Below are 27,987 nucleotides of genomic sequence, written 5' to 3' on the forward strand. Positions count from 1 at the left end.
CAAATATGTAAAACTTTACCACTGATAATTTTTTTTCACGCTTCGGTATTTTCCAATTCAGTTTTTTCTTTTCATGGAGCTGACAGTTGGCAAAATATAACATGGTTTTCAAGTGATCAAAATATCACTGTTTTCCTCCTTATTACTGCTAAATAACATCACGTCACAAAATGCATGTTTGCAGGAATATAATATATAATATATTTTATGTATAATTAAAAAAACACGTCCTCGGGACAAAACCAGTACAACTTCTTTGACCCGAGGCTCGTACATGTGCCTGACATGGGTCAACCAAAATGTCAAGCCCGGTAGTACGCACTTTAAATTTTGAAGTACAGGCTGGGCTAAAGGGTGCATGACTACGGCGTTGTCATTCACAGTGATGCATTATCCTAAGTATGACCGCTTCCCAAGGCATCCCAGCTTCCACTGTTCGCCATATAAAAGATTAGAGTGAAAATATGGGATGCCTGTTTAAAAAAAAGGGTAGGGTCAATCGTATCGTAACGCTAGTACCTAGATCAGTCTAAAGTCTCGTCACTGCAAGTTTCGACCGCCTCACGTGTCATGGTCCCATTGCCCTAGTCAAATACCAATCTGTAATCACATCTTGAGTGTATTCTTTTTTTTTTCTTACGCTACATTATGTATAGAATAAAATTTTAATCGACTCGGGCCAAAAATTTATATGTGAAATGTTATCATTCATCATGTCGTAAAAATCCACTCATTGTCAGTATAATTAGCAATATCATTCTTAATATATTGTTAATAATAATAGTATTGTATCATCAATATTATGCTTTTATAAATAGGATAGAAGGTAAACTAGTTTAGCATCGTGTTGTTTTACGCAAGATTTTTTGGAAGAGGGGATTTTCTCTCATTACAATATAATCGTATAAAGACGTCTACCGAGGCACAGTAATTATTATTGTTATTACTATTTCTAATATTATAATTATTATTATTATTATCATTATTATCAATAATAAATGTAGCACCTCATTGCTCTACTGCGACAACAGTGTATCAATGAGGGGGGAGGGGGGTTAGAGTTACGTAAAACATTAATAAAAGTTAACAAGATGCTCATAAATAAGGGGGGTTGCGAGCAATCAACCTTTATCCAGACATTTTTCCTGTTTTTTTCACTTCTTTTTTTATTTCATCACTTAGAAGTGATATTGGTTATCCATGATACAAGCCTTACTTTATTCATTACTATTGGTTTGCATTTGTGATTTATATTTCAATACCTCATTTATCATGATTATATCAGTGAGGTCGAATAGTATAATTGTATTATTTTTGTATAGATTAGAGAATGGTTTGCATTCTCCCATTTAGTAGAGAAGCCCCAAGGTTTTCTTTTCTAATTACTTATTCATGATTCCATGGGCTAATAAACTCGTACCTTGTGAAGAAATTGTGTATTGTGTATCGTTTATTTAATTTTTTTTTTTTTTGTTTTTTTTCCAATCATTTTTAATCCTTTTTTTGTTTCATTTCTTTGTTCAGGGGGCGCTGGTAATATGTACGTTTCAATAGATTCTATTTCATCTTGATTTTTCTCCAGAACAAGGGGGTTGTCTGGGCTCCAGGGACAGCGACCGACTATAGCCCGCACTTACAACTCTTATCAATTAACTAACAGGCTAACAATAATAACAAAGTCAACACCCAAAAGTGTGTGCTGTATGTGTTTCATGCATTGTATACACTGCGTACATTTATCAATCTATTTTCAATCTGTAACTACCATTATCAATTGAGTTTCAAGTCATCATCAAGTTTTCGTTTCCATAGTCAGATTTTCTCTACCGTACATATTTGAATTTTGCGGAAAATTCCGAAAAAAATGGCTTTCTTAATATTCTCTCACACGTTCAACTCTTTTTAATAACTTATTTATCAATCATTTCTCTTTATTCATACTTTCTAGTACTCGTCTTCCCTTATTAAATAGTTTATTTTATAAAAACTTTAATCCTTTTTTTTTCTTTCCTTGGTGCAAATACGCATTTACAACAAATAAATATAAGATAATTTAGACGTATGTATTTTATATATTTTTCTGGATACTGTAATTGAAAGACCTAATGCACAAGAGGTTTTTTTTAGACTGTCTCGTCTCCACTTCTTTCAATACTATATAGCAATCTAGCAATCTCACTTCCTTACGTGACCTTAATTAAAAAAACTTGTGGAGAGATCGTTAGACAAAGGATTACTCCATTGGCGCATAACAATCTCTGCCTCTCACCAAATATGCCTGACCCTTAATAATAATAGTTTCACTGACTGTACACATTATAGACCAACAATAGAAGGTCTAGCAGCGCTTGGCGCACTATCACGCACACATACACACACAGACACACTCTACCTTTCTCTCTGTTCGTCTATCGCGTCTTCTCGTTCACTCTTCAATGTTACTTCATCTTAGAACCTACGCATCACGTAATAATTTGCAGGCTCCAACGAGTCCCACTTTACTTAATACGAGCCATCACAATCCCAATGTCAACATCGCCGACAGTTCTTCTTTTCTATTACTCTCTCATTTCCTTAGTTTGGCAGTAGTAAACAATGTGACGATGCAATAGTAGGAGTAATAGTAGGAGCAGTAGTAGTAGCAGTAACAGCAGCAGTAGAAGTAGTATAAGTATCGGTAGTGGCGGTTGTAGTTGTGGTGGTAGTTAGTAGTTAGTACTTAGTAGCAGTAGCAGTAGCAGTAGCAGTAGCAGTAGCAGTAGCAGTGGTGGCCTAACAGTAGAAGCAGAAGTAGCAGTAGCAGTAACAGTAGCAGTAGCAGTAGCAGTAGCAGTAGCAGTAGCAGTAGCAGTAGTAGTAGCAGTAGCAGTAGCAGTAGCAGTAGCAGTAGCAGTAGCAGTAGCAGTAGCAGTAGCAGCAGCAATAACAGCAGCAGCAGCAGTAGTAGTAGTAACAGTAACAGTAGCTAAAAAGTAATTAGTAGTGGTTGCCGTAGCCGTAGCCCCAGCCGTAGTCTTAGCCGTAGTCGTAGTTCTAGTAGCAGTAGCAGTAGCAGTAGCAGTAGCTGTAGCTGTAGCTGTAGCAGCAACAGCAGCAGTAACAGTAGAAGTAACAGTAGTACTAATAGTAATGTTACTTAGAATAGTTATATAATTAATTTAATAATAGTACGGGGTGGTTGGGTAGTCACTCCAGCGTAATATAGTCTCAGTGGCACATCACTGTACTTAAAAATCACAACGACGAACAATGGTGGTGGCGCATAGCACAGCGGCCTTGACGGCTGGTTGTTTCATTACATTTACAATAGTTGGTTGGTAATAATATAATAGTACGGATGGGTTGCGTTATCATTAGCTTATTCACTCACAGACTGGTAGAAGTTAGCTCCAGGATTGATAAGAATCTTGATACCATTGATGATCATCGTTGGAGGCACCTCCAACAGTGGTACCCCTGTCACCAAACCCAGTGCCACTGCCGCCGCCGCCACCACCATTCACACTCGCCAATCTGTACGAATTCCCCAATGGCTGTTGGGCGAGGGGCTGGTTTCCCCAGCTGCTCTGGAAGCGACGTTTACATTCCCCCTGGTTCTGGTGACCCCCGTCAAATTTTCGCTTACCTGCTGTGAAGAAAATGTGTTACATATAAGAAACTAGGCTTCACATTCCCAAGGGAATAGCATACTAAATTTAACACGGAATTTCACTGAAATTGATATCCAAATAGTGTTCACCAAGGGGAGTAGCTTTTGCAACCAACAAGCAAAGTCTCAGGTCTCGTTGTGAGTGACACATTGTCGGATTCCTCTAAATATTGCCACACTTATAAATTAAGTTAGGTTGGATATTTATTTAATCTTTTATATTTATTAATATTGGTTGGATAGGTCAGATGTGCCTTGGAGGGAAGAGGAGATGAGTAATTTACTACAAAGTAAATAATACATGAATCAACTAAACGCAATAAAATTTGGAACTGAACCTTGCGCCTGAGAAAGATTGCTGCATTACATAGCTTTCATCTCAACATATTGTAAGATAATATATTATACTTCTAAAACTGAAAATTTTTCTTACAGAAGTCTCAAAGATTCATTTGCTTCGTTTGTATTGAAAATTCAATGCACGACACCGGTAAGTTTATAGATCTGAACCTTGCTTATTTTATCTTGATGTACTCGACTAATCTTTACCCCTGCTATTAGACCGACCAATGCTGCGATAATTTCCTCAGCACAGAGAACGCTTCACACTAGCTCATTTTGCAACAGCACCTTGGCAGGTGACAGTGCCCTGTTATTGTTAACTGAGGTAGCCTGGTCTGAATCAAATTGAATAGGTGAAGCTGTTCTGTGTTGCTAATTAATTTATTATCGAATGCTTCAAAAACTGCTTTAGCAAGAGTAATAAATTATCAATAGCTACGTCGTGGAGAATCACCTTATGGCAATGGCGTATTGTAAGAAACATATTTAAAATAGAATATATAAGTAGGAGAAGTGAAGTGCACTCTGAAAGCTGAATTTATAATGTGATACAATGGTGAAACGATAGTTTTTTGAAACTATTTAAGCAACATTGGTAAAAAGTACTTATAACTACACCGTTAGGCAAGCTAGCGGCAAATTTAGTAGCGACGAGCATATAACAGTTTGCAAAGTAATATAGTCCGAGTAGCATTAACTTAATTAGAATATTATTACGAAAAAGATGATTCGTTGTGGAGATACAGACCATCCTCACCTGGTAAACTTCCCTTGGCGCGGACCCCCCCACGAGCGGCTGGCCGCTGAGCCCCACGGGTCCCTGAGGTTGCGGGGTTGCGCCCCCCCCTGACCGGGCCACGGGCCTGGGAGCCACCGACCCTGCCACGTGGCATTACGCCACGCCCACCAGCCTGACCAAACAACACACACCCAATCGTTACCCCTCTGGTGCTTATTTCACTTAACATCATCATTATCTTACAATCAAAAGGTGAGGCACCCCCACCCCCTTCCCCCCTTCGATCATGTTCATCTTTGTTTTTTTTACATTTAATCTTCGAAATTATCTCCTTCATTGTAATTCCCCTCTTTGATTGGCTAATTCATATTGTTTACTGGGCAACACGCCGACATTGTCAATTTATTCTCCGTCATCAACTCGTTTATGTAAAAGATGACATTTAGGGCAATTTATTTGATGCTGAACGTGACACCCGGTTGAAAGAGAGCCACTTATACGGGTGCAAGATAGAACGACTGCGTTAGTCGTGCTAGTGTTCAACAACAAATAAACAACTCTATCTGCTACAAGAGCCGAGATATTTCACCCAAGATTAATACTTTTTGCATTCAGCGTTAGCAGAGTTATCCAAATTTAAGCCAAAGCAGACCGGATTTGGGGTGAAGGAACTTGAAGCGACACAACTACTGCATTGGCAGCTAGATTATTGTTAATCAAACATAAGCAGAGCACTGTAACTATCAACTAATTCTAAGCGTAAGCAGATAGAGTATGCTGAAGCAAGCAAGAGAGTTTTAATTTAGATGAGTAGGGTTCTGGTTAAATACCAGTCAATCTACAGGGACATTTATTAGTTGCTGAACACGAGACCCAGGTGAGAGACAGCCAGATAGACCAACTGTGGCAATTGCACTTATAATCAGCAACGAATAAATGACCCTGTACATAAAAGTACATTTATATGTACATATGTCACGTTTTATCTCATTCCCTTCTCTATCCATGGACCGTCGTACCTTTGCAAGTAATTATTAAATGTAATATAATAAATTCTCTATATCATACATCAGTCTTGACTTTCTTCCAAGTTCCGCATGGCGTTATCCTTAACTCCGAATTATGTCCTTTGTCTGCAACCAATCTTTTCTCCTCACATGGACTATGTATTACAAATACGCAAATTGACCAAGAAGCTCACTGATTTGCAATTGATCAGATAATTGAGTGACTGTTAATAGGTGTTAAAAATTGTCCACTCAGATGCATTTGGAGAAAAGATCGATTTCAAGTGTTATAAAAAATGACATCGATGTTTCAATCTTGTTCGCACAGGGTGACCAATGCTCCTGTATTTTGGATAACCCTGCAACTTGACATAAAAAAAATATATCATATCCGAGCCACGAGACGCGACGTCGCTCTACAGATAGATAATGAATCAGTAATTGAGGAATGAATTTTAGTTGAATGGAAGTTGGAAATGAGGTAAAGAAAGCTCCTTATACACTGCATTCTACCTATAACTATAAATTCACCTGGCATAACGATGGGTATTATTAGGCAATCCTGCAACACTGAAAAGAACCGCGTTTTTTTTTTTTCCACCAGCTACAGAATGACATCTTTGTAACATCAATTCCTCTTTGTTATTATAAAATTATTTTCATTGCTTTTCCCGGCTTCACTTTGGCTGTAATTTAGAATGGGTCTACCATGGCTCAGATATGATTTGCAAGCAATTTGAGAGTGGCAACGTGTTCGGAGTTAGAAAACTTAGTGATGAACATTCTGGCGTTAGTTGACTGGGAACAAGATATTGGGAGCATGAGAGGGAGGGGGTGACGATGTGGTGTACAACAAATTATATGCCTGGCATTGTGTTGAACATTTACTCACAGATGTATCACACGTTCAATGAATTTTTGTAAGGAAAAAACGCCGCGAGTGCTGGGCGTTGCCCACCAAATCTGGATGTTAGTTAGAAACATTGCACCCCAGCGTTAGTATTTACTAAAGCTAGCACGATCGGTTAGAAAATATTGTTAATAATACTAAAAGGTGGATGGATGGCGGAGACAGCAAATTGGATGTACATAATATAGTAGGAATCCGCGAACACTGTGCCACAGTCAAACTACTGCTGATATCAAAGTAATATGATTCAAGAACGAAAACGACTTTAAAACCATTAAAAAAGGCGACCCACCGGTTGAGGCTGCCTGCCCCTCCCTCTGGCAGGTGGCGGAGGCGGCGCGTAATCGAAATAGTAATCTTCGTATCGATAATAGTCATCGTAATATGGATCACTGTAGCCACCTCGATAATCCCCATAACCGTAATAGTCGTAATCATAATCTATAAAAACACACATTACAAATAGACCCAAATTTAGCCACGATGTATCCAATTGGCAACTTATTCAAATAAAGTACATAATAAAGGCATGCCGGGAAAAGAACATTTCTAATATGCCAATTTAAAAAAAAAAATTGACAGCAAAAAAAGAATTTTATTTATCAAAAAAATCACGATTCATCAAGAAACTTGGGCGAAACTGTAACATGTCATTATATCGAAACATAATTACAGTATCGCGTGTATTGATTGATTGAAAGCTGGCAGTGATCACTCTATCATCACCATTAGTTAAGAATCTATACAATACGAGTCATTGAAAATTTGTGCTTGTAATTACATATTACGGAGAATAATTTTGTTATAACTTAACTTTGATATTACACTGTTCCAATTAAAAGTAAGAATACAATTATCTGCAAGCTAAGCTTAAGAATTTTCGACGACTCTATATTGTATAGTTGTACGGTATAGTAACTTGTAATGAGATTCTGATAATAAAGAGCTGTTACAAAAAAATTACCAATCTACGACATAACATACAACGTCAACGTTGCAGCTTACCTATTTCCTTGACAGCTGTAATCAGATTTTATAATTGTTGTGCATACACCTCCTGACAAATAGTAACATATAGATACATGACCATATTTTTCCCTGGCATTGTGCACAACACATTATCACTCAAAATGAATAAATACCACAAGGGCACCAGAAACGTGTGTACAAAACAAACAATACACATGCATTTTTTTGGTAATTTGATAAAATACAAGGCTATGGAGGACGTCGAGTGTAGCGGGGCATGACAAGGTTGACTTTTTAAAAATGGTTAAAATACCTTTTTAACACTACCAATTCTCTCTGAGTGCAAGACTTCAGGTTTATTCTGTATATATTTAATCATAAGTACTTAAACCATTTATTTCTTCTATGGATATTGCGTAATACTTGAGTTGAAACCACAATTCAGAGGAAAAAAAAATCAGTTTCACATATCAGTAGAAACTGGCGAAATTTGTGATGTACGTGACATTTTTTTTAACAATTTGGGAAAGTCAGTCTAGAGAATTATTCCAGCAGTTGCAATTAATTATTACTATTCGCTTGGCAAAACCTAATGCAGTTTAGGATATTGGGATCTTAGGATGTTATTGATTAAGGATGAATGTTATTCAACTTAAAATCATTTCAAATATTTCATATACCATTCTTCACCCAACAATCCTGGAACCATTTTTCGGTTTTTTCTGCTATTCTCAACTCTTATTCTATGTGACAAAAGATGATCTGCAAGATGTTAAATATTCTACTGTATTGGTCTTACGATTAGGGAGAGAATTGAGGAAAAAATTGTTCTCCATTTCTATGCATAACAGTTTTAACTTTGTTCGATACTTTTTCTAACTTGTAAAGTGATAATTAAAAATCTAAAAAGCGTTAACGACACCAGCAAGTAAAAATGTCCGAAAAAATATCAGTTAGAGTTAGAGTAGTTTGTTCAACCCTGGAAAAGTAATATTGTCGAAAAAACCATGTATTTCCAGGTTTCATGTCGGATTAATCCCATAGTAATAATGCCGACCAATAATTGAATGTAGATTCGGAAAAAAACATATGTTAAAGAAAGAAAAAATTCAAATTTTCCAATTTATTTAATCGTCACTCTTTTCGAACCCCATTCTACGAAATCTCGTTCTACTGGACGGGAAGAAATTTCGACGGAATGAATAAAACCTAATATGGTAACCTGGGTGAAGAATGGTGGATTGAGTAGTGTATTATAAATATTTAGCTTTTCAAACTTCAACAATTTTTTCACACTTTATGGTTTACCTATCATGCGCATAAGCATTAGGTATTTCATCAAGTAAAGTGATGGAAGACCCCAAAAAGCATGCGGGATATAGTTTGTGTGATGGGTGAGTTATGTTTACCAAAATTTGTAGGGTCTGAAAAACTGATTAGAAGTGTGAAAATGACATTCGATAATTGAATGAACGGTTTATACACTTAGTAATTTGAATACCTAAGTATATTATGGCACAACAAATGACTATTTCTTTCAATGTGTTATGAAAGAAATTCAATCACATTGCGCCCTTACATATTGGTATGAATTTCAGGAATATGACTCAAAATTAATGAATACTAGAGAATGTGACACAGATGTTAATCAGCTAATGTTAAGCTTTGCAAAACTTATTTTTGCGATTATTCTGGATAAAAAAAAAAATTTAAATGCTTGCAAAAACCACGAGGGATAAATTAGTGAATGAGTTGAAGCTAACAGTTAACCAATTCCTTATAAAATAAATTATGGTATTCCAGAACAGGCGGATAGTAAAACCCACGCCTAACTATGTCATATTCTCATCATCTCCTGAATAGAGAACGAAATTGAGGTATTGTCGGGCCTGAGTTATTACAAAATTTTATGTTTGAGCTAATCTAATTCAAAGTCTAATAATATGTAAGACATATGGAATAAAGATGAGTACATTCCCGAGAACTCTTTTCTCTCATGTACAAAATGTCAGATTAGCTCAGAAAAATATAATTTTTAATACCTCGGCCACGCAAATTAACAGGTTTCAATCTTGTTTCACCTAATGCCTGACTGTCATCATCCTGATATTTATACAATTTTTTTCCCAGAAGAACTCTGTAAAATAAAGTATCGACCTACTTCAACATTTTTCTAATTTGATTGAAGCTATCGGTAATATGAACTTTTTCTAGTTACCTAATGACATTTTTACGAATAGTCCAGATAATTATTTTCAAACAGCTTCAACGTCTGACCCATTAAAGACATTGATCGCCAAAGAGCAAGCACCGAATTGAGAAATATTATAGGGGTCAGACGGCACGATATATGAGGTACCGGTACTAATAGTCAACCATTGAAACAAGTGTGCACTAAATATTACGTCCTTTTTCTACTTTGTAGAAAACAGTTTTGGCAACATTGAGCGATGATGACCTTTTACTATTAGACGAAACTAGACGAAATCCGCCAATTTCAATACATACGATTCCTTCAGGCATGGTTTCTTTAAGCTACCTGTTGCGAAACCACTTCTTTTATCAACCATTTTGAGTTTGCCTCCACCGTAAGTGTAAAATGCCCGCTTGAACAGATACATACACGCGCGCGCACGCGCGTGCTCTCTGACGCTCACACTCGATCTTTCTCTCTATCTGTTTCGTGCCCCCTATGCATACTGTCAATGTTGATGAAGCGGCCCCCGATGTACCCATTGAGGGCATACCCATTGCATTTAGGGTAAGCTATGAAATGAACTCAAAGGGCAAGCAGGTAGCCGCCTCACCAAATCGTGGGCTTAAGCACGAACGCGCGCGTGCGATTGAATATCTATCATTTTTACAATTTATATATGTAAGTATAAATATAAGAATTAATAGGGAATTCTACCAATGATCAGCACAACTTCGATGCACCAGAAAATTGAATTTGTCGCAATTTGGATGGTCCGCTACTTACTGCAAATTGAATTTTATCTGAAAATTGTGGGAATCCCATCGGAAACCGCATCACTTGCCCTCGTACGAACAAAGGAAATGCAATTACTTTGTGTACTGACAAAAATTAAAAGTAATTCAACTCAAATTTTATAGCAGTAATTTTCCCACAATTTTTTGTAATTTACGGAATATCATGACTCTATTACTAATCCATTATGATTACAAGTGAATTGATATTACCCTCGATGATAATAATAATTCAATCACCCATCTCAATTCCATTACAGATATGCCTAAGTAACCTTCGAAAAATGCATACATATTCATTAAATATATTTATTTTAAAGGTTATTCTGCAAAACAATGAAATAATCTTATTTCGTAAAAAAATTTAGGGATTTTTCAATTTTTTCGTTTTATTCAAAATGTAAAGAAAGGTACTGATTGAAGATCATAGTTGTCATTATCAAAGAGTATGTTCCTCGATACTTTCCATTGGTATTAATTCAATCAAACATATCATTTCTGGATGCCAGTTTGAAAGGGAATCGAAAGGTCACAGGTTAGCCGTCTCTTAACCCAGATTATTCATAATTAAAAATACACAACAAACTATCAAGGTTAAAGCAATACCCGTTTTTAGTGGTTAGAAAATGTGCTGATAATTGGTGTAATACATCTATATACAGTCTCATTTATTCATTGCTGAACGCGAAACCCAGGTGGGAAAGAGCGGCTTATACGTATGCTTCAGGAACGAGTAAATAAACCTGTATACAAATACACATGGAAAATGGTTTTCAAAATTTGTTTTCAATGAAAAAGAGACCACAGGGATATGGATTATTCAAATAATCACAATCAAATTAATATAACGACAAATTTCTGCCTTAATTAAGTAGAAGGAAAGAAAAATGTCATATGAAAACAATATTTGCAAGTTGATCCAATGGCTGGACAAATAAACAGCGATAAATGGGGAAGATGTTGGGCACATAAATTTTCAAATGTTAATTTTGGTTAATCAACTGCCCCCCACTTACCATAATCGCCACGACCCATGGCTCCACGTATACCAGCACCAGCGCCTCGAAGTCCTTGACCACCTGGGCCTCGAACTTGCATGGGACCTCCCATCATACTTGTATGAGACGGGGAACCTCTATAATTGATTTGTAACCACGGACAAGGCAGTTGCAACATTATTCCGTAGGATGAAGAAAATAGACAAAAGAAAACCATCGGTTACAAAATCTTACCCGCCGCGAACTTGCATCATTTGCAGCATTCTGCGTTCTCTATTTCGAAGGATTTCTTCTTTTTTCTTTTTGTCCGACGGTGGTTTTGCTAGTGAAACTTCTATGTAGGAACCACCCATTTCTTTTCCATTTAACTCGCGCATTGCCTACGTGAAATCAATTTCATAGAGAATACGTTTATTTATTTCCATTGTATATTGTAGTAATCAAAATAGAACCAGAATATTACCTTGACAGCATTATCCCTATCTTCAAAATGTATAAAGGCATAATCCTTGATTTTTTTCACCCTCTCAATTTTTCCAAATTGCTCAAAAGATTCCTTCAGTTTTTCTTCTGAGCAATCTTGTGTTAGATTCCTCACATATAGTACTCGTACCTGGTGATGAAAATAAAAGTAAATGTCTTACGTAATACTGTTTTACCACAAGGATTATTTGTGAACCTTGTGTTGCTCATATGCAGCATAGAGAACACACCAGACAATTTGCGTACATTTGGGAAAAAAAAAAAAAAATTCTAGCGTAGTATATTTCTGTTTTTGACTATCCAAAATAATCATATAATTATTTTTAAAGCAAGAAATCTATCTTATACATCAGTTTCACCTTATTAGTAACATGGTCACATCGAAGCCAGCATGGAAGTATTTGAAAAGTTTGGGATATGCCTAATTAAGCCAAATCGAGCCATTTTTTCACAATAAACAGATTGGGAATTGAAAGGTTGAAATGATATGATGTACGCATAAAGATTGAAAGGGAAATATTTACTTTGGACATGGTTTGCTCATCAGGTTCTTCCTGAGGATCAGCCCAATCAACTATGATGTCACAACCCCAGACCTTGATACGACCAGTGCCTAATCTCCTCTTAGCAAGAGAGGCTGATTTATGAGACTCATACTCCAGAAAGCAGAATCCCCTGTTCTTCTTCTTGTCATCCGGTGAGCTGTAGATAATCACCTCTGTCAGGCCAGCTATATGGTGGAAAATCATATAAAACATAGGTAAGGCTCGTTTTGGAACATTTAAAGTGAAATAATAAAACTAAAAAGAACTACAGGAACAGAACGGAAAATCCGCAAAAACACAAGAAAACAGATCTAAAGAATTGTCATTTTTGGTTAAAAAAAAAAAAAAAATTGTTGCTTTAGACAATCATTTACTATGCTGAATTACTCAACTTTCTCCAATATTATAAATTCCTTTGAATACAATTTGCATTGTTTGATATCATTCAAATGATAAAAAGATTGGATTATTCTCAAAATAAAAATATTCCAGAATCATGTCACTGCTGCCTAAATATATCAAACTCTATTGGACGAGATATAATATATCCGAACAATAGGCAATACCTGTTTCTAAATATAGTCTAACGGGGTTCACTGACTTTCGTGCTTATCCCATACATAAATATGTGTGCATGTGTATACATATAGTATATACACACACGCGTACCACGCATAGATACATATTCGTACATAACGTCTGTGCTCCTTTGTATAGGTATTTAGGTATAACAGATTAAAAAAATATCTTTGCAACTGCTACCATCCAAAAAAAAAAAAAAAAGAAGAGAACTTGGATTCGTATATGCCTATATTGAAGATGACAACAGACCTAAGCTAATCAAATGATTTTCACGTGAATATGCTACCAAGGTAGTAACAAGATTGCAACTGTATTAAGTGAATGATAAGCACGAGTGTCCAAGATGTTCTAGCAGGTTGAGAATTGAAAGTAATGAATAGTGGAAGTCTGCCAGACATAGCAATAATCCACTGTAGTTAGCATTTGTCGAAAACTGATTACAAAAAATTTCCTCGCAAGAGGAAATGCTGGCAACCTAAGATGAGATTTGATCTCAAAACTGAACAACAATATTTACTCAGCAAAGAGTAATTATTCAAGGTATAAAACAACGCCAAGCCATAAGATAGTTAAAATAACACTATAAAAAAAAATAATAATAAAAAAAAATAAAAAAAATTTCAATACCAATAAGATAAAATCACGATTGATCCAAGGTCCAACTTTAGTTTGGGTCAATGTTTTCTATATACACAAGTTTATTTTACTACTCTGCTGATAACTTTGCAATGTTTCCCTTATCCTCACGCTCATTCCCGTATACTGTAATTAAAGCATCTTGCAAATTTTCAAAACAGTTTTAGTATCAAGTCTAAGCACTTAATCCTAAAGAGATTTCTACATGTTTATAAATTGTTCAGTCTATCATTGTTTACATGTGCGTGTACGAATGTCTGAACATACATGGGTGGACCAAAGGCTAGCTTAGTATTCTGGCAGTGTGATGTACGGTTAGAAAAATAATAATTTGTTTGTTGGACAGAAGACTTGATCTTGTCACATATCTGATCAGCATAAAAAGAATCGTGTTATCCAGAAAGTTACTACTTTACCATTTAGTAACAACACACAGATTAGCATGGATACATCAGACAACTCGAGTTCAAAAAAAAAAAGCAATGCCTGTGTCACACTATCTGATAAACTACGGTAATTCTCTGTACGACACTATACGCTTCTCCTTCCTCTCAGTTTAAATATAAGAATAATGCAAACATGAATTGGGAGACAGGTATATTCTGTGAAGATATATTGTTGTCTGATCTTAGTAATTTAATGTGCACGTGTACATGCATATACATCTTGAAAATCGTGTATGTATGCATAAAAAATGTATTCAGTGTAAACTCAGGTGTTGGCCTAGTATCTCTGAACTCTTATGAAATGTCACATAATAGTATAATATTGGTAATTGAACACGTGCGCACACTTCAAACATGTATATCTATCGCTGGCCTCCTCTCTGTGTCCAGACTTCGAAAGTTAGTATGAGATCTTTCAAGTGATCATTATATGCATAGGGAAATGGATTCTGAGACAGCCAATCTTTTTGGCAAAGCAGTTACATTGGAAATGCAGATTCAACCTGCAGTGCGACTGTCGGCTGATCGCTATGGGCTGAATCTGCATTGCCTATGTAAGGACTTGTTGAAGAAGTTGGCCATCTCAGAATCCATTTCGCTGTGTGTACATGTATAAACATTCAACTGATGAAAATGAATTACTTGTTCAATCGAACCTAAGTTGTGAAAAATCCTGGTATGACTTAGAATATGACGAAGATTGAAAAGATTTTGATTTGCATAAAAGCATGTTGTAAATAATTTCAGTGTAAAGAATAGCACTTCCTAAACTTGTTTTATTAATATTGAAATATTGAAGATACGTTTTGTTTGTGATTGCAACCATAACACAAGCTCTAACAATAAGAATATCAATGCACAGTAAATATCAAATGACACAAGTAACTATGTCAAGTATTTGAATGGGTGTCTATGCGCAAGTCTGTCCAACAATTTATTAATACATGGGTGTGAAGAATTTTTCTTTCATCTATCATGCAATTGCCAGACTCATAAACAAACTTGGGCAGGCCCTCTTTCCAAAAAATTTTCCATACCAGCTTTGAATAAATTATAAACTCCAGCATTTTTAAAATTTGTGAAATTTGGGGGATTTGATAAAAATTGCATTAAACATTGACTGGAGGTTAGAATGCGTTCTCAATGCTATGCAGTTGAACTTGAAACCATCTGGCGTCGTATCAACCGCATTAACCAACTGACTGGCTGACTGACTGACTAATTTAGACATTTTTCTCCCGATTGAACTTCTTTCAACCACTGCCTGCTGATTTAAGGGCATTTGTCAACTTACGTGCATGTTTTGTAAACTCTTCGAACAAGTCATCTCGGTCTCGATTCTTTGGAATATTTCCCACAAACAAGCGGTGATTGTTATAAGATACGGTAACACCAATCTTTTTGCCTTTCCGAATCTCATAATCATTTAGCTGTAAGAATAATGTGGAAGGAGAGAGCCAATTAAGCTTGCCTCTTGTGATTTCGCCTGCTTATCGGCTGACAGCAAAGTGAGGTATTGTAAAGTGATTCTAGGTAGTGGGTCGAAGGGAAGAGGTTGTGAGGAAGCTTTACAGAGGACTGGTGGGAGTGCCTGTCCGTTTGTTAGCGAGCCATACGCCCCCGCGGTCCACGTAGGTCTCCCGTAACCCCCATGCTTGGGGCTTAGTCATGAGCCGCATTTCAAGTACATATCAAAGGTGCGCTGATGCTGAATAGTTATCTGTGATATCGACTTGATAAATACTCCAATTGATTCATTTTTCCAATATGTATTGGAAGATAAATTGGCGAGGAAGCATAAACGGTGAGACAAGATAGTTGATCTGACCGGAAGTATGCAGGTAACAGTGGAGCGAGGGACAGTAAAGAGCAGGAAGCAGAACATATAAGTCAACTCATAACTCGACCTATATATGAAAGGAAAAGAAGACATGGACCAGAGAGGTGTTACTAATCTCACTAATAAACCGAGAGGCAAGGAGACTGACTAGAATCGAAAGTGTCACTGATAGTTCGATCCTTGGATCGACTCGAGTTTTCCATAGTTTCATAGTTCCATACCATCTACAACCACTACTTAAAGCTACCAAACTCTTATGTGACAGTACAGGTAGACAGGTAGGTAGGTAGGTAGGTAACACACGCCTCGAATTCACTTTACCTGCTAATTTACCAAATTCGTCCGAGATCTCCTCTTTGCCTTTTGACTTTGGTATGTTCCCCACGAAAAGTCGTAGATTAGGAACACTAATGTTTACTTTCAGACTCTTGCCGGGTTTTATTTCGTGATTATCGAGCTGTGGGATGAAGAAAAACACACACATGCCTAATTTTGTTTGAAAGAATTGTTCCATATAGGTGATAAATTACGACAAATTGTTAAATTTCGGAAATGGTTCAAAATGTACAATTTAGCGGACAAAAGAAACGATGGAAAAAAAAATGGCATCAATAGTTAGCATGGCGTGGTCCGTGATACCGATTGATTGGCATGCGCTTTATCGCTCGAGTCTTCACAATATAGGAAACCGGCGTTCACATATCATGTATCCTGCAAAGAAATTATAGTCTACCAATTTTTAAATTTTGTTAGCAAAATTGTCACTGTCCAATTAGGTGAAACCAATTAAGTAAATATACCCCTAACCAATTAAACCACACAAGATACATTTTCTTTTTCCTCTATTTGTTTGTTTTTCTCCTTGTTTTTCATTTTCATTTCTTTTCTTTTCTAATCGTTCATTACTCTTTTTGTAAGGTTCTCCACTCCCAATTTTGCCCACTGAGCAAAGAGGAGAGCTGGAAATTAAACTTGATCCATAGAACGTCGTTAATACATAGTACTGGTGGGATAAATTAGATGTCAAAGTAATTAACATGAAATAAATGGTCAGGGACATATATGTATAAGAATGGCAAATATGTGGACTGTTCGCAGAGTAAGCATCAATATTCAATTCCACTTTACACCCTGTCAAAAAAATTGGAAAAAAAATATTTTTTAAATAATAATAATCATGAGAATATTAATATGGCCAGAGAAAATACGTACTACAGAGAAAAAAAAAGCAAGTAAGTACGAACACAGAACAAGCCACATAAAAAATAAAATTGTGCCCGTTCAAAATGTTTTCAAAGCATTATTTCTGGCAGACTGAAAATTAATCGATTCTTTTATCGAACTGTGTTTGAAAATCGTAGTACAGCAAATCAAAATCTCCGAATCACAATCAAAAGATACATACGAGAGGGCGGGATTATTTTGATTAAACTTCATTGCAAATAAAAATTTTGAACTAATTGAACAAGTTCACGCTTCACTTGCTAGAACACAAGAGCCAAGACAAAAGCCGAAATACTAATGCTACAAACGTTTTGAACGAGAGCATGTTTTGGTAGCAATAACAATTTTGTAACATCTCTAAAAATTTTGTAAACAATAAATAAATAAATATATCCAATGGTTCCGTAGCGGCATGGTGTTAACTATGGGGTAAGAAAAATAGAGGTAAGTTGGTACACGTTATAAGAGTGGTTCTATAACAGTAGTCCAGGTAATTAAATATATATACATATATTTAAATTGTTTATATATATTAAAATTGATTTGTCGAAATTGGTCATAGTAAAATATCTTTATTGATTGTTTAAAAATTTGTGAAGTTTCGATCGGCTACGGCCAATCATCAGGCAATAATTATTGACAATCCTATGAGCTTAACATGTTATTGTCTTGCCATGTCAGGACAAAGTTTCACAAAAGATATTTTACCATGACCAATTACGACGAATCAATTGTAATATATAACCGCAATGGTCACTAACTTCAAAAGCTCTCTGTGTGTGTGTGTGTGTGTGTGTGTGTGTGTGTGTGTGTGTGTGCGTGCGTGCGTGCGTGTGCGCGCGCGTGTGTGTGTGTGCTGCATAATATATATGCACATATACGTATTATGTACAGTCGCATACCTCTCTAACTGCCTGTTGAGCAGCTTCCCTGTTAGTGAACGTGATAAATGCATATCCCCTGTTGGAACCAGTCATGGGATCCATCATCAGTCTCAAATCCCAAATCATGCCACATTTCTCAAACAATGGAATTAATTCATCCTCGTACATATCTTTTGGAATTTTACCACAAAACACCTAAATGAAGAGTTAATCAGAAATACAACTGTATTATACATATCTGTATAATTAATTTTTATTACAACCTAGTCTTCATATCTGTCAGTTGTAGAACTTTTTTTTTTCTACTGTTGGCAGTATGTCGATTACACGCACCACCCTAAACTTTCTAAACTGCAGATTTTTACTCATAGATTTTTTCTTCCGATATTTTCACATCATGTTTTAACTATTCATGCGAGATTCCTACCTCACAACCATTCCCTGGTGTGGGACCCTCCCAACCTGGGGGAGGACCACCGTACTTTCTTTGACCAGTTGTAACATCTAAGGAATACCCAGTCCTCTCTAATATCATCTGGAATAAAAAAAAAAAATTAAATCGGTGCATATTTTATATCAACAATCAGTATCCCCATAATTTCATACTTTATCAAAATTGTCCTTATAATTTACTACAAAGTTCTAGAACTTCAATCATCTCCTACTGTGCATATGAAGTCTGTAAATGTGACTGGCAACTAATTATTTCACCTCAAGGCTATGAAAGCAACCCACTTGGACTAGCAGGCCAGGCAGCAAGCTGCGAGTAGTAAGTAAGCTATGGCTGTTCTAAAGGGGAGCAAAGTATATAGGCTTCTGGTGAAATCAAGTATTGTCTTTTGCATTAACAGATGGTATCGGTAGGAAAAAATCATTGACCGCATAGACAAACTACGACCCAATACGAAATCAGCCCATGGGATGGTTGTTTAAAAACTTTGTACGAATTATTTCAAGTTGAGAGTATTTGATCAACGTTGTTGCAATAATATTTTATGCATTTACATCAGCTGAGCATACATTGTTAATTAAAACTATAAACTTTTACCTTGATCTTGTCCTCATCGGGCGCTTTTGGAGTTGTGCTAGCCCCAGCTCCTTGACCGGCGCGACTCTTTTGTCTATAAGTTTTCATGACACCGCATAGGTAAGCGGACTTGTTCGAAACGTGCTCCAGATTGGACTCAAGAAATTGTGTGAGTACATTCAATGCACCGTCTACAGGAAATTCTTTCAGGGCATCCAGAGCTCTTTCATCAAGGTCTACGTGAGCCAATTTTCCAGTTTTGTAAATTTCGTCCAGCTTTCCTGCCACCTTTTCGTCGAGTCCGTACTGTACGAGTTTCGCGTAGTCCTCCGTTCTCTCGATGTATTCCATTCCGTCCTTTGGTTGCTTTTCCTCCATTTTTAATTCCCCATTCCCCTCTGCCATAGCTGCAACAATGGAATCGCGCATCACGAGTCACATTGGTTCCGGCACTTGTAACAATGATACACCTAACCGCAACTTTTCATATGCCCGAGAGTCGGAAGACTCAGCCGGATTTCAAAAGGATTGTTTATTTCTTTAAATTAAACCAAGAAACGCGCCGTTGAATACGCTGAACAAACGTGGATTTGAAGCTCGCGCCTGGCAATTCCATGCTCGATTGTAACAACTGAATGATGACAACAGACGATAGTCGTAGTCACAAGATATCACTGTGCACAAAGAAAAGTATAGTATTGAATAAACGAAGAGCTGGAGAAAATTGTAGAAAAATATATACATTAATAAAAAATACACACACACGTTACGTATGCAGAGGGATATGTCTAATGTCTGAAGATAAAGAGAAAAAAAACTGGTCGCATCATTAAAAATAGACACATGCCCGCCCCCCGCCCCCCTTCAATTGAGTCGGACCTTTCATCGATGAGTCGACGAATTTGAACAAATAAGGCAGAGTATCGCACTAGGTTTTCCTTGCATTTTTCAGAAAAAAGAAAAAAAAATGGATATTGCAAACCGCAAGGGGTAGCCGGCCGGCAAGAGGCTGCATCCCGTACGTCTTAAAGAATGGGATGCATTTCTGCACTCGACGCGTCACTTGAAAACAGCTCACCGCGGAGGGATTATTGATATTCACGGGTTAAAAAATTGATCATAAAAATATGAAAACAATATAGGTTCGCGTTATTGTCGACTAACACGGTTTTATTACCTCAGAAAATAACTGAACAGAATCCTCCGGTGAGGAAATGGCGGCAGACGTCAACGTGATCGCGTACTTCGGGGTTCACAAAACGACGCGCAAAGATAAGCTCAAACCCAGCGAGCTGCGTTGGCCATTTTCTTTTTACAAGAATCGCGGATTTGGATTGGCTCGCGCGAAAACTAAGAATAAAATAACCTGCCTGTGCAGTACATATGCAGTTTGCACTTGGCAAACAAGACGGCGGAAGATAGAACCAAGGACACTGACATAATTTTCGGTCAGAAACTGGCAAATAAGAGGGAACAAAGAGCTATCAAAATAATTCGTACCTCTTCCGATGGAAATATAATTTTGCGAAATGAAACAATTTTCAATACAAAGCACAATGATCAAGTATATTAATTTTTTTTAAAACTTATACATTTAACGCTCATAGTCATTAGAGGTGTGTTGAATTATTTTATAACGAGAACACTACCGAGTTATTATAGTTAACACGTTGTATTATAATATGGTTTTCAAATTTAGCCACTGCCTTGACGTGCGATAATTTATTTTTAATTATTGTTTTTAGTTTGAGTAGATCCGCGCAAAAATTGCATAGAATCACAATATATCGACGTCGAACCGATATTAAGTTTGATTTCACCAGTGTTTTATAATTTCGAGTAGGCACTTTGGTGTTGCAATATTGCAATGATAGTATGGTCCGGGGCACAGCGTAGTTTTGATATCGTAGAGTGCCTACATAGCCGCGTAATGCATAAATTGGACTGTCGCCGAGAGAACGGTGCAATGGTGCAAGCCCTACAAAACCAAACCAGTTTGCTTGCTTGCGCCCCAATCCGATTCAACCGTCTGCTTTTCCTTGTCTTGCTTCGCGGTTCGCCGCCTGTGTGAGTTCACGTCGGTAGGTACACAAAACGTGCAAATGTATTCGCGCCCCACCTTGTTGCGCGGCTTTATGGAGATTACACACACGAGCCCGCGCCGCGCCGCGTGTGAAATCTCGTCATGTGTGCCTGCCTGCCTGCCTGGAGCGACGAGTCGACGAGCCGGGGCCGCGAACTCGCTGTCTCATCTTACACATGCCCAGACGCGTCGCCATGCGTGCGCGGATGTATACGTATATGTACCAGTGCAGAATGTTCAGGTGTACGTAAGCACCTCGCTTCCCAAGTATGCGTGGATCGAGGCGTTGTGCACACTGCACCCGCGTCCTTGCTTGCTGCGCTCGCGTCTCCAGAGTTGCAGAGACGGGGTACGCGATGCGTATACAGTATGGGTATGACCACATACTACCACATGAGGGCCGCTGCAGATCGCATATGCATACGCGTGATCCAGAACCTGTTTCTTCGCACTTTTCGGCATTTCTACCAATTATTATCTTCATCCCCGAAACGCCGATCCGAAATTTGAAAAAAAAAAAAACATAACATTCTTTTATCGTTAATGGGCCGACAACGTGCGCAACAGATTTTTATTTAACGATAAATAAATCGGTGACGTAGAAACGTCATTACGATTTTTCAGCAGTTCAGTTATTGCACTCGCCTCTTGTTCTTCTCAAGTCGCAGACGCGAGGCATGGTTGATTTTTAAATATGTTTTTTTTTTCATGCCGTCGTAGTTGCATTGTGCGAAGAGGTCGAACTATAAGCGCTTTACGCTGTGCGCACATTGTATGTAACATTCGTATTACACAGGATAGATGCGCCGGTAAGACGGCTACCTCCGGTAGTCGGTCACTCACGACTTTAGCCCAAAATGATGTCGAAACTATGCCTGATTTAGGAAAAAAATTGTATGCCTTCGTCATTTTACAATCTTTCCCAAGGTAGATATGACTTATATTTTGTACAACAATCGAATACACTAGGCGTTTAGCGCGATAGAAGAACGTCGCGTAGCAGGTTGCACCGTGTGCAGTAGTTGGGTACAAAAAAAAAACTTGTTTGGTCATACATCCAAAGGTAAGCTCAATACAAATTATAATATTTCATGACACTTGGACCGGGTGATATAGCATCTGAATACCTCGTATTTACGTAGAATAGTAGTTTGAGGGCTCTCATATTTTTAGGTTAGAAATTGACCGACAGATTACAAGCGTAAGGACTGTACTCTGCCACGATGGCCGACTACTGATCATGATCGATTCGTGTATATTTCATAATGTAAACACATAAATCTATTTATTTATAGAGAAAAATATGATTAATATTCGCTGTCACTTGAAAATGTATTGTTATTTCGTTATTCCCTGTTACCCGAATTTTTCGATTATCTGAAGTAGGGCGGGTTCAAATAACTCGGAATAGCAAGGTTTTAACAGCAGCCATTAAGGATTTCAACCCGAATATGCAAGAGGCTAACACTTTTTCATACGACACTGCTGCATCCCCAACAACGCAGAAACGTGGTGCTCGTTAGCTGATTGGTTGAAATACATACATAAATACGTTGTACAGGGGAGGGCGGGCCAAAATGGGCCCCTGGATAAAAAAAAATGATTATCAAAAAAATTTCAAGATAACAATTATTAGTTTTGTTTTGGATTAAAAATAATTTTTAACGTGTCGGGCCTCTTTTGCCCTCCTCTCTTTCCTACACTAATATTATGCGTACCTACTACCATGAGCGGACGAAAAATATTACCCATTTCTTAGTTTCCCACGCATAAGTGTTCCATATGTATATGCACATGTACTGGACATGACATGCTGCACAGATACGAGAGACGTGAGAATTTGTAATAGTGAATCAGGTATCTACTACGAATATATTAATGTCATAAGGACTGAAAAGTTTTTCGAAGGATGAGAGCGGATGAGTATTAGTTCCGTAACAGTCTTATCTCCTTACTCGAGAACTTGTCTTCCGAGTATGAGAATTTTTTTTCTGCAGGTAAACAGGGGTGAACCTGTGGGGCAACAATAATGCCTGTGTGAGCTAAAGGGGAATAGAAGCTGCAGGGGGTTGCACCACAAACTCTCCGGTCGAGGTCCAGCGTGTGAGACGCGGAATTACCACGATAATACCATCCTAAATGTTATGTTCCATTAAGTTACAGCTTTGTTTTCACGCCGAGCCTGAAATTCAGTCTTGTTTCGAAGTCTTGTAACAATATTATACGTATGCAGAGTAGGTACGATATTTGAATTTGCGAGTTCTCACCAATCTAACGTAATGCTTCTTGTTTGAAAGATCGCCAGAATTCAGTTGCCCAAGTCGGCGTGCATATAATTATAATATTGGACGCCTATGTACAGATCATAGATATGATAATAATAATACTCTTTAACGTGGAGCCCGTCGTATCTGCACGACAGCGCCAGGACAAGCTGGACAATAATCACACGTTATAATTGCCCTTTTGACCTCACTGTCAAATCATGATTTTTTCCGAAAACAATTATAACGGATTGTATCACTATGTAGAAAACTGGGCCAAAGCCACGAGTTTCGGTTTTTGTATTATCATCGCGTAAGAATTAGCGCCGTGGTACGAGTGGCAAATTTTTATGTTCCCAAGATTGAATAACAGATTTAGCATATAAATTATGGAAATTTATGAGTCAATGACTTGAATTGTTGATCGGCATCAATTTGTTGTACTACAGACCGAAAAGTTTTTCGAGTTTGACTCTAACTGTTTGCTTTCACTCCAGACGGCACAGGGTGAAGATAAAAAATATTCACAAATCAGTGATTATTTATTATTATTCTAAACGCAGACATTGGAGTGCAGGTTCTTATTCGGGGTGTAGAAGAACTTTTTCCATGCCGCCCCCAAATTGACTTCAAATAATTGGAAAAGGATTCCCTAATTTTTCAGATCTTTATCTGAACTCCTTATGCTGTCCCACGAGGCTTTTATTTCGCCATAAGAATATCATTGGATATCGTGATCACTTTCTACTTTATTTGTTTTCACCGCCAACTTTCATGGGAAAAATCTGAATCAAACGGGGATTTATCAAGTATAATGAACTCTTTGAGGATATCTGAAAATAATTGAAAAATGAAGCTATCAGAAAGAAAAAATATTCTCAACAAGAGTTGATTATACTTGATAAATTCCCGTTTGACATTCATTGTCAGATTCTTCCCATGAAAATTGCCGTAAAAAATCAAGCATTAGTAATGGTCAAAATAAATGATATTTCAGTCGTTCGGTAAGTACCGACTATATAGTATTCTTTTAACTTCGTACACGACACACCCGCAGACCCGGTATGAATGATACGTAGCTTGTCGGATTTTTAACACTTCTCAGATGAGTAACATGTCGCCACGGTAAGGATCCAACAGGCTGAGCAACGTGCGTACTTATGTATATATGCCTATATAGTGCATATATTATATATAGGTATTATAGGTACCCTATATATATATATACAGCGCACGCATTAGGTATACAATATCACCGTGCGAACTCGGTACACCGGACGTCATACACGAGCAGCGTTGACGATTGTGCATTGTTATCTGCCCGCAGCTGTTGCGCCTGGTATGAGTTATTCAAATTCGGTACTAATACGCGCGAAATTCGTGTTTCTTACCGTGAGCCGGTCCCACAAGCTCATACATTTGGCAAAAACCTATGCTGTGAGGTTTCGGTGAAGTGGGCTCCTCGAGCTTGTACAATAATGGGACCAACTTACAACGCATAGCGTGGCACAACACGAAAGTCCGTAGAACGGTCCAAAGGGCTCGTTTCACGGCATCCTCATTGTGTTAATATCTGCATGATTTATCGAATACTATAAGAAAAAACCACAGACTGTCAATTAGGATGCGTGTTTTATCAACATGGAGTTCAAGAACGATATAACAAGTAAACGTTTTGCCAATTCAATGATTTTGCCAATTTTTCAGATTCCCTTTCCGGCAACGTTATACTAATTTTGCCACCTCAAATTTCTTTTACGATGTTTCTTCCCGCATCAGTTGATGCATACGTTTATCAAGTACACATGAATGAAAGTTTAGCATCAGCCAGCTACGGCGAAAATTTTCTTAGATGTGGAATGCCAGTAAGATGCGTTATACGTAATTGGAGAAGGAAACAAAGAACAAAGAAACATTCTATTTTCCGTACAATGTAAACCTACATATCCGAATACTGCTAGAGCGGAGAAAAACTTGAATCGTTTCAATGAAGAAATAATATATTGTGTAACAAGAAGGAAAACTTGGTATTTCCGGGCCGACGCGAGTATAAGGAGTAACCGCAAAAACCCCCCTTTTTTCGCCCCTTTTTGCGTAGTGTGTAGCAAGAACGGGGAAGGTCGTACAGAGGTCTCCGTGGGCTTAAATTAATCGTCATCAAAAATGTATGTGAACATATTTCGATTTTTGTCGATTTTGGGCGACTTACCCCTATTTTGGGGGTGAAGTATGTTTCACCGCCACGCTAGGGGTGTTTTTCCCTTTGAAGATATTTGGAAGAATATTCTTGATATTACTCCTGCCATGTGGAATTCCGCCAATTTCTCCCGAGATTATGTCGACCATTTTTGATTTTTCTTGTACTGAGGGTGGTTTTCACCCCCTGGGAAAGGTAGTTCTGAAATAAAAATGGTTCAAATCATCTCCATATGAATACAGAAAGTCAAATGATCCATTTTTTGAAGTCAGGTCTATAATACTTAGGGTAGTAATAGTGATTTGAGTTTGCTTCGTGGTAGCTCAAAAATGCAAAGTTCTGACATACTTCACCCCCAAAATAGGGGTAAGTCGCGCAAAATCGAAAAAAATCGAAATATGCTCACCTACATTTTCGATGACGATTAATTTAAGCCCACGGAGACCTCTGTACGACCTTCCCCGTGCTTGCTACACACTACGCAAAAAGGGCGAATTTTACGGTCACTCTTTGCAATATGAGTCCTAGACGAGCCGAAGAGGAATATTGCAAATACGCGAGGCGAAAAGACCGTTGCCTCCTTGTTGCATCCGATACTTTGTATAACAAGAGTGTGTTACGCGTTTTTTCACGAAGTTGTTTGCAACAGCGCATATGCGTGCAGTACAGAAAAACCACTTCTAATCCTAGGAATTAAAATACTCTTCTCTTTACTCCGGCATATAACGTGCATTCGCAGACTCACTTTACCGTCATGAAAACGGGTACTTTGTGTACGGGAAAATACGCATGAAAAAACGCGTTAACATGCTCGTGTTATGTAAAGACCCATCACACGTACGTGAGGATCCAGACAGAACTAATATCGGTTTCGTCGTAAGTTTGACGCATTCCGATATAAGCTCAATAATACTTCTTAGATTCTGTTTGAGAAAATAGACAATATTTGCCTGCAAATTCATAGGGGATCTTATCCCAAAATTTTTTTTTGGGAGGGTGTATATAGGTATACAAACTGTATTACCGCTGTATATCCCTAAATACTCTATAATAAAAAATTAGGACCGGATATCACGTGAATTTCTAGCGAATAATCTTTTAAAGACTAAATTTGAAGGTTTCAGTCAGATAGTATGTCAAAAAACGTATGTCACGATGTACTTTCAACTCGTGGAGTCAATCAGATAATTCGAGACGTAATCTTTATTTTCAGATCCTCGGTTACAGAGCTCGATAATTTTTCCTACTCTCATCTTTGTTCCGAGAGTAAAATGTTCAGATGTTTAAGAATGGCATTACTGTATAATAGAAGATCGATTGTCCGAATCAATGGAGCTGGAGCCTAGTTCGAAATAACGAAAATTCTTTTAACGGACCAGTAATATGTTAGATGAAACGATATTGCATGGTAAAGCATATTAGAAACATGCCTCACGCACAATTACATTATTTTGACACTGCACACATTGTGTGCTTTAATCCACGCCAACTACCTTTACCTGTGTTAAGTTAGTTAAAATATCGTTAATTTTAATATTAGACTGAATAAACCTTCTCTGATATCTTCTTACCCAACGCCTTGGTTATTCATTTCGTGATTTCGGGCCTTCATTCGGATAAAATAGGCCGTTAGCCGTGGTTCGGATAGTCGAGGTTCTACTGTATTTCACTTTGACAACGATTATTTAATCAACCGACAGTGATAGCTGTATATCGACGACTCCGAATACTTTCGATAGTGATTTTTGGGTTCATGAAATATACGTCCACCACTACTGGAACTCGTTCAAATCTTTCGACAATTTTTCGTGGCCGTTGAAATTTTGGTTCTTCAACGCCAGTATGACGAGCCATGCGTTCTTACGACTCCTAGTAGTTGGCTCGCTGCATTTCTCTCCGTTGTCAAACGTGTCAGCGAAACTCCATGTTGATTTACAGAGAGTACCAAGAGATGATCTTCGAGAGGACGGGTGCTACTGCCGTCTTCAGAACTTCTTACGGGTTGAAAAAATAAGTTACCAGGGAGCGCTTACTGAATCTGCGCTGTATGGGGTACAGCCGACACTTGTTGCTTCGCGAAGACCACGCCTGTTGTTATGAATCATTATTTCGCGATCTTGACTTCGGGAACCATGCGTAGGCACTTTGTACTAACACGGGTATAAAATTCAAGC

At 37.7% G+C, this 27,987-nt stretch overlaps 1 protein-coding gene across 15 annotated transcripts; it reads right to left on the minus strand.

The window, feature by feature from the left end:
* Positions 1-570: 570 nt before the first annotated feature.
* LOC124188139 (heterogeneous nuclear ribonucleoprotein R-like) lies at positions 571-27,980 on the minus strand. 15 transcript variants are annotated; one of them, XM_046580591.1, is made up of 13 exons: positions 27,385-27,980; positions 19,291-19,676; positions 18,670-18,777; positions 18,261-18,437; positions 16,456-16,591; positions 12,610-12,815; positions 12,066-12,215; positions 11,837-11,982; positions 11,621-11,739; positions 7,653-7,667; positions 6,940-7,088; positions 4,740-4,902; positions 571-3,628 (listed from the first exon to the last, which is right to left on the minus strand). In XM_046580591.1, the coding sequence occupies exons 2-13, from the start codon at positions 19,672-19,674 to the stop codon at positions 3,384-3,386; spliced, it is 1,998 nt and encodes a 665-aa protein (XP_046436547.1). In that variant the 5' UTR covers positions 19,675-19,676; positions 27,385-27,980; the 3' UTR covers positions 571-3,383. The 15 variants fall into 15 exon arrangements, with proteins under 15 accessions (XP_046436547.1, XP_046436539.1, XP_046436542.1 ...); XM_046580583.1 differs by lacking the exons at positions 16,456-16,591; positions 27,385-27,980 and adding exons at positions 15,589-15,724; positions 20,862-21,393; XM_046580586.1 differs by lacking the exon at positions 27,385-27,980 and adding an exon at positions 20,862-21,390 and having other exon boundaries at positions 571-3,625; positions 4,749-4,902.
* Positions 27,981-27,987: the final 7 nt, after the last annotated feature.

The sequence above is a fragment of the Neodiprion fabricii genome, chromosome 1 (genome assembly GCF_021155785.1).
Source record: "Neodiprion fabricii isolate iyNeoFabr1 chromosome 1, iyNeoFabr1.1, whole genome shotgun sequence".
Classification (NCBI taxonomy): Eukaryota; Metazoa; Arthropoda; class Insecta; order Hymenoptera; family Diprionidae; genus Neodiprion; species Neodiprion fabricii.